At 47.0% G+C, this 7316-nt stretch overlaps 1 protein-coding gene across 2 annotated transcripts; it reads left to right on the forward strand.

Annotated features, from left to right (window-relative positions):
- The first annotated feature begins 547 nt into the window (after window positions 1-547).
- Window positions 548-6462, forward strand: APOM (apolipoprotein M). 2 transcript variants are annotated; one of them, XM_033916991.1, is made up of 7 exons: window positions 548-731; window positions 2360-2520; window positions 3175-3248; window positions 3437-3535; window positions 4398-4496; window positions 4779-4818; window positions 6175-6462. In XM_033916991.1, the coding sequence occupies exons 1-7, from the start codon at window positions 618-620 to the stop codon at window positions 6179-6181; spliced, it is 594 nt and encodes a 197-aa protein (XP_033772882.1). In that variant the 5' UTR covers window positions 548-617; the 3' UTR covers window positions 6182-6462. The 2 variants fall into 2 exon arrangements, with proteins under 2 accessions (XP_033772882.1, XP_033772883.1); XM_033916992.1 differs by having other exon boundaries at window positions 2372-2520.
- The last annotated feature ends 854 nt before the right edge of the window (window positions 6463-7316 follow it).

Genomic DNA, 7316 nt, shown 5'->3' on the forward strand with positions numbered 1-7316 from the left:
TTTTATTTCAAAATTTACATACAAGTTAAAGTGGTATCTAGGCAGCGTTTTCCACCTTTGCAGAGCAACGATGGAACATGTACTTTACGGACCATGTACTTTAGCTAGATTGTGAGCTTTCGGGACAGATAGGGTATTTTTTCTCAAGTACCTAATTTCATTTTAGTTTGATACATTGTAAACCGCTGAGGTCAGTAAAATGCAGGAGCCGTAGATCAAATCTTAAACATGCTACAAGCATGAGAGAGTAGGGAGGTCTGAGATAGATGCATTTTACTGTATTTTTATTATTATAAACTGCTCTGTTGTATTATTAAATTTGAAGAGTGGTACACAGCATCATGTTTTCATAATTAGAAAGTCTTCCTGGGAGTGCGCTAGTGCTGTGTAGGACCCCGGAGTGAACAGAGGACCCAGCTGTCATTGGGTTAAACTCCTGAGAGGGGAGAAATTACTGCTGTCCTAGGACCTAGTCAAAGACAAATAAATGCAATCCAGGTTAATCATTACAGAGGGAGGGTCCAAGAGAGAAGAGCAGACCCTGAAAGACAGCCCTCATCCCCATAGCCAGGCAGAACCCAGAGGCTCAAAGGCCGACAGCGAGATCAGCTCCAAGTATGCTTCGGCAGGTCTTGTCTTTTCTTTTGTATCTTTACGGTTCTTTGGTGGACCTGTTTACTGTATGTGAGGAGGCAGGAAAGCTGTCAGCCGGTGAAATCAATCGACTGGAGGTAAGATCGCTTAGGTTCCTGGTGGGAACAGGGGTGGAATTAGAACCTGAGACCAGTGCCTTCCCTTCCCCCGCACCTCCAGTTTTTCGCTGCCGCGAGCAAGAGTTTCAACTCGTGCCTCGCAGCACGCGTCAGCCTTCCCGCTGATGTCACTTCCAGGTGCCGCGCATAGTAAGTGACGTCAGAGGGAGAGCCGCTGGGGTCTAATTGTTTTTGAATACTGGAACTCTTTTTTTAAAAAAAAATTGTGTATGTGTGCTTGATGGTGTCTTTTTTTGGGTCTGATTATGGGAAGCTTGGGGATAGGCTTTTCTTTTTATGACGGAGTTCTTTTCTTTTTCATTTAGAGATTTTAAATATTTTTATTGACAAAAATATAGATTTACAAACTTGAAGAAAAGAAATTGAATGTCAGGAAAAATTAAACGAGTACATGAGGTAGCAATAGCAATGTAACCTTGAATTGGCAAAAAATGTCAACACCAGCCACCCACGTTACAGCAGGCACCGAGTTAAAAGGCCAAGGGGGAAAAAAAACAGGAATTCTGCCAGACACAGATCATTTGCTGCAGCTGAAATCAGTGTGTGTGTGTGTAATCCCCGGGTTAAGAACAAGTTACGTTTTTAAAGCTGTTCTTAAGTCGGAGACATGATAGAAATCTTCAAGATCATGAAGGGCATAGAAAAAATAGACAGGGACAGATTTTTCAAATTAAGGGGATCAATAAGTACAAGGGGGCACTCAGAGAAATTGAAAGGGGAGAGGTTTAGAACAAACGCCAGGAAGTTCTTTTTCACCCAGAGGGTGGTGGATACATGGAACGCGCTACCAGAGGATGTAATAAACAGGAGCACGCTACAGGGGTTCAAAGAAGCTTTGGATAGGTACTTGGAAGACAAAGGCATTGAGGGGTACAGATAAGAGTAAAGGTAGATTATAGGGATGGAATTAGAGGTAAGTTACAAAATTAATCAGGGACCACTGTTCAGGCACTAGGATTGATGGGCCGCCGCGGGAGTGGACCGCTGAGCAAGATGGACCTCTGGTCTGACTCAGCGGGGACAACTTCTTATGTTCTTATATATAACTCAACATGGAAAAGGGGATATAGGGGTATAGATAGAGGATTACTACACAGGTCCTGGACCTGTTGGGCCGCCGCGTGAGCGGACTGCTGGGCGCGATGGACCTCAGGTCTGACCCAGCAGAGGCATTGCTTATGTTCTTGCTGCTTAACCTCTGCTCCCAGCTGACAAAAGGGACAACTGTATCTACCAGTGTTCCCTGTAAGGTACAGCACACACAACCACACACCGTTCATAATGTGGCCACGCATCATTCCTGAATCTGCTACAGGAGAAGTGTAGGAATCTAGGCCACTGGAAATACCGCTCAGTGAAATCAAATGCAGCCACAACCGTGTTCTTAAGTACGAGTCGTACTTAAGTCAGGCGTCTGTAACTCGGGGACTACCTGCAGTTAAAGGAGACCGGCCCAGTCTTCAGGCTAAAATGTGTGTGTGGTATTACAGCCCTGTATAGTGTGTGTGGTATTAAGGGAGACCTGACGTCGTTTTTCAGAGAAGTCTCCCCGGCCACATTTGCCCGGCTCTCTAATTGTCTCACAGTTCCCTTCCCAGTACTTCGGGTCATGGTACTTCATAGCTGCAGCGGCTGCAGGGCCAGGCGACCCATCGCTGGAGGCGTTTACCAGCATGGATAACACACGGTTCAGAATCCAGGAGGACCTGCAGCCAAATCGACTGCTCCTGACAGCACGGATCAGGGCGTAAGTATCCCGGGAAGCAGGGTTTGGCAGCAGTTGTGAGTCATTGCCTCATTTAGACAACTATTTCTGGATTTCCATAGGAATTCTTCATTCTGCATTATGGCTGCTACTCTCTGGAATTCTTTGCCTTTTTACCTTGGTTCAGATAAATAATTTGTAACCTTCAAGGCACAATTAAAGGCATACTACTTCTCTTTGGCCTTCAGCTCTTCACTTAACTTCCTCCTGACGGCTACTTTGTTCCATTAGTTGTCCCTCGTTCTCTTCCATGCCAGGAAGCGGCAGGCTCAGTGTTGGGAACTTGAAATTGTGGTAAAGGACAGGGCTCATACCTCAGGAGTCAGGGCTAGGACTGGAAATAGCTATGTATCTAATCATTAAAATCTGTCTCTCTTTATCCCCCTCTATGTTTTCTTCTCACCCTCATCTTTCTCTCTGTCTCCTCACCTCCCATTCCCTACCTCCATCTCCGTCAACCTCTGTCCTACTTCTGTCTCTCTGGACTGTCTGTCCATCCATCCATCCCTTTCCCTACCTCCATCTCTCTCTTTTCCTCCCCCGCATCTATCCCTCTCTGCCTGTCTCCCCCCCTCTCCCTGTCTCTCTTTGTTCTCTGTGTGTCCTTCCCTCCATCTTTCTCTCTCTTGTACACAGAAACAATGGTTCCTGTATGCCCCGTGAATGGATTTACCTGGTTACAGAAGGCAGCACAGACTTACAAACTAAAGGTACGACATTCTCCTTGTAAGGGACCCCACAGAAATTCTGCTTCCAGTTATAGGAAGTAAGACTCTCTTATCAGTCATGGAAAAGGCAGGTCACTGGTGCCAGAGGAGCGATGGCTGAAAGAAGGGGACATACTTAAGGAGGTTGAGAGTTCCTGACCCAGTTCTTCACTCCCTGCTCCCCTTTCCAGGTCGTACAGACAGAATAACAGAGCTGTTCTCCTGTACCTGCCCAGACTGTATCATCCTGCAAGAGACAGACCTTAAAGTGAAAAGACTACTGCTCTACTGTGAGTGTAATCTCCTATTTCCATTTCTATGTGTGTGAGAGAGTCCTCCAGAGGTCCAGAGAAGGCCAATGAAAATGATAAACGGGTGGAAAAACTTCCCTATGAGGAAAGGCTAAAGTGGCTAGGGCTCTTCAGCTTGGAGAAGAGGGGGCTCAAGGGTGATATGATAGAGGTCTATAAAATACTGAGTGGAGTGGAAAAGGTAGATGTGAATCGCTTGTTCACTCTTTCCAATAATACTAGGACTAGGGGGCATGGGATGAAGCTACTAAGTAGTATGTTTAAAATGAAGAGAGTGTGTGGCGCAGTGGTTGGATCTACAGCCTCAGCATCCTGGGGTTATGGGTTCAAACCCCACGCTGCTCCTTGTGACCCTGGGCAAGTCACTTAATCCTCCATAGCCCCAGGTACGTTAGATAGATTGTGAGCCCACCAGGACAGAGAGGGAAAACGCTTGAGTACCTGATTGTAAAAACCGCTTAGATAACCTTGATAGGCGGTATATAAAATCCGAATAAACTTGAAACTTGAAACTTCACGCAACATGTAATTAAACTCTGGAATTTGTTACCAGAGAATGTGATGAAAGCAGTTAGCTTAGCAGGGTTTAAAAAAAAAAAACCAGGTTTGGCTCATTTCCTAAAAGTCCGTAAACCATTATTAAGATGGACTTCAGAAAATCCACTGCTTATTTCTAGGATAAGCAGCATAAACCCTGTTTTACTCTTTGTTATCTTGTGACTGGGTTGGTCACCATTGATGGGCCTTTGGTCTGTCCCATCTCTTATGTTCTCTTATCAGCACAGCACGTTTGGACCTTTATATAATCCAGCTGTCATTAACCTGTTTTCCTCTCTCACAGCTCGATCTCCACAGTTGCCCGAGGCATGCGTGGAGGACTTTAAAAAGGCGGCCAGTTGTTCCAGATTGAAGGAGATTCTGCTGCTCCCACAGACTCAGGGCAAGTGACAATCTTTACAGCTCACCTACTCTTGTCACAAAAACTCAAAGCTTTTCCTTCAGACCCTGTTAGGGCTCAACACCAAACTCTGAAAGTTCTCTTCAACCCAGTAATCCCTACACCTGTTCTTTGGGCTCCCCCACTAGTCAGGTTTTCAGGATATCCATCATGAATATTCACGTGAGAGATTTGCATGTCGATTGGCCAGCACCTTGCTATATGGGTTCCGCGGGGCAGCATCACCTGCTAACTGTGGTCTGTACTCCTCCCTCTCTCTTTCAGAATACTGTGAATTCCAGGGAAATGAAGATGTGCAAACCAGGTAAGATACCCTCTCGCCCCTTAGTTTCCTCATTATATCCTGTTCAGACTCGCCTGTTCTAGTTTTCTGTACCCCCCACCCAACATGACCTCAGCCTACTGGCAGAATTCTGCAGACTTTCTGTTCTGCCCCCCCCCCCATCCTCTCCCTGACCGACTGAACCCCCCACCCCATAAGAGTCGACACATGTGTAGGCCTCCTAAAGCATGCAGCAGCAGTGGTGGCTGGCTGGCAGAGGCAGTACTGTGAACAGGCTGCTTGTGGACGGCCCCGCCAGGGCCCTCCCTCTGATGCATCACTTTCTGTAGATGGACGTGACAGAGGGAAGGCCCTGGCGAGGCAGCCACAAGCAGCCTGTTCACAGCACTGCTGGCCGTCCACCAATGCAGTTGCTGGTTTGGGAGGCCTGCAGGTATGTCGGCTGTCACGGGGGGTGGGAGAGTCAGTCAGAGAGAGGCCAGATCCATATGAGGAGGGGGAGGATGCAGGACAGCAACATGGATGCTAGCCCCACGAGGAGGAGACATGGATGCTGGACTGCATGTGGGGGGAGGGTGGTGGAAGAGGAGGGGACATGGATGCTAGATCTGCAGGGGAAGGAGAAGGGGGAGAGGACATGGATGCTAGATCTGCAGGGGAAGGAGAAGGGAGAGAGGACATGGATGCTAGACTTGTAAGCAGGAGGGGGAGGGGGAGGAAGTGAGAAGGCCCAGCCCGACTAGAAAGGGGGTTGAGAAGGAAGAGAAGCTTGGCCATGGAGAGAGGGAAAGAGAGATGCCAGGCCATGGGGAATTTGGAAGGGATTCAGGGTGTAAGCAAGTGAGGTAGTTGGGTGAGGAGACATGGATGCTGGACCACAAGTGGGGGCAGGGGGGAAGAGAGGGTGACCAAGACCAGGAAGGGGGTGGGAAGGGAGGAAGAGATTCTTAGCCAGTGGAGAGAGGGAGAGAGAGATGCCAGACTATGGGGGCTAAGTGAGAGAGGGGTGGGATTTAGAGGGAGACAGAACAGCAGTTGGAGTGAGAGAAGGAACCGAGGAGGCCGGAACCTGAAGGAAGGAATTTCAGTCCTGGAGAAAATTCTACGCAAAACACTGCAAATAAACTTTGTAGAATTTTGAAATAGGCGCAGAAGTTTCAAAACATTTTGTGCAGAATTCTGCCAGTACCTCAACCCACCCAGTTCTCAGGGCACACTGAGCCACAACGAATATGGATGAGATAGATCTGCATATCAAAGAGGCAGCCCATTCAATCATTCGTTATGGTTATCCTGAAAACCTGGTTGTGCCCCGAGGACTGGCTTGAAAAGCACTACTCTAACAAGCCGTCTTTCTCACTCTCTGTCCCTCTGCAGCAGCTGAGGAGGTTTCTCCCCGAGCAAACCTAGGAGGGGAGGAATCTAAGAGACTTAGCAAGAAGAATCCCCCTCCTAGGAGAAGAGAAGTGGCAAGTGTGAAGCTTCAGAGCCTGCAGCCCCACTGCCTTCAAGGACATAATTAATTTTATTGCATGGACTTCATCCATGTAAGCAAAGTAGCAAACAAGACACAGATTGTAAGCCACGTCAGTGTAACTCGTCTTGAGATATTGTTGAAAAGTTGTATGCTAAATCTAAAAATAAACTAAGTTCCTATAGCTACTACACAGCCACAAAAAGAAAACCTTTTTTTTTCTCTCTCTCTCTCTCTATGGAGCAAGGGCAGCACCTGGTGGCCATTGTTCAGAATGCAGCCGGCTGTGCTCTGCCACATAACGTCATTAAAGTGTGTGAGGCCCCTTTCCTCTCTTGGTGTCCTCATCTCCCTTTGGCTCTGTCTCATAAAGAGCTTCTGCTGCCCCCATCTTCACTGAACCAGACGGAGGTAAGGGTCTCTCTGTCCCATCATGAAAAGCGAGAACAGAAGTGGCAGAGTGCCTCGAGGTACGCACAGAGCACTTCAGTACCGGAGGCGTTTGCCTTATTCCAGGGCTACTCAATTCCAGTTCTTGAGGTCCACAGGCAGGCCAGGTTTTCGGAGTCTCCACATCATGAATACGCATGAGAGATTTCCATGCACTGCCTCCTTGGTATTCAAATCTCTCTCGTGCATATTCGTTAGATTTTCTGGATCAGGGGCACTAATCTTGCAATTTGATCGCAGTAGTTCCTTCGATCTTGTAGATCATGTCGATGTTAGATGGTTTGGACTCTATAGGAATTTCACGGCACGTCCATCAATGGTTTCAGGAATTTGTATGTTCTAGAACAGTGGTCTCAAACTCGCGGCCCGCCAGGTACTATTTTGAGGCCCTCGGTATGTTTATCATAATCACAAAAGTAAAATAAAAGAGTTTCTTGATCATATGTCTCTTTAGCTGTAAATGACAATATTATTATTAAGACTTGGCCAAAAGGAAAGATTTATAAACTATAAAGAGTTTTACCTCATGCAAACTTGTCATTTCTTTAATAAGAGATTAACTATTTTTTCTGAGGCCCTCCAAGTACCTCCAAAT

This window comes from Geotrypetes seraphini, chromosome 12, assembly GCF_902459505.1.
Source record: "Geotrypetes seraphini chromosome 12, aGeoSer1.1, whole genome shotgun sequence".
In the NCBI taxonomy this organism is placed as follows: Eukaryota; Metazoa; Chordata; class Amphibia; order Gymnophiona; family Dermophiidae; genus Geotrypetes; species Geotrypetes seraphini.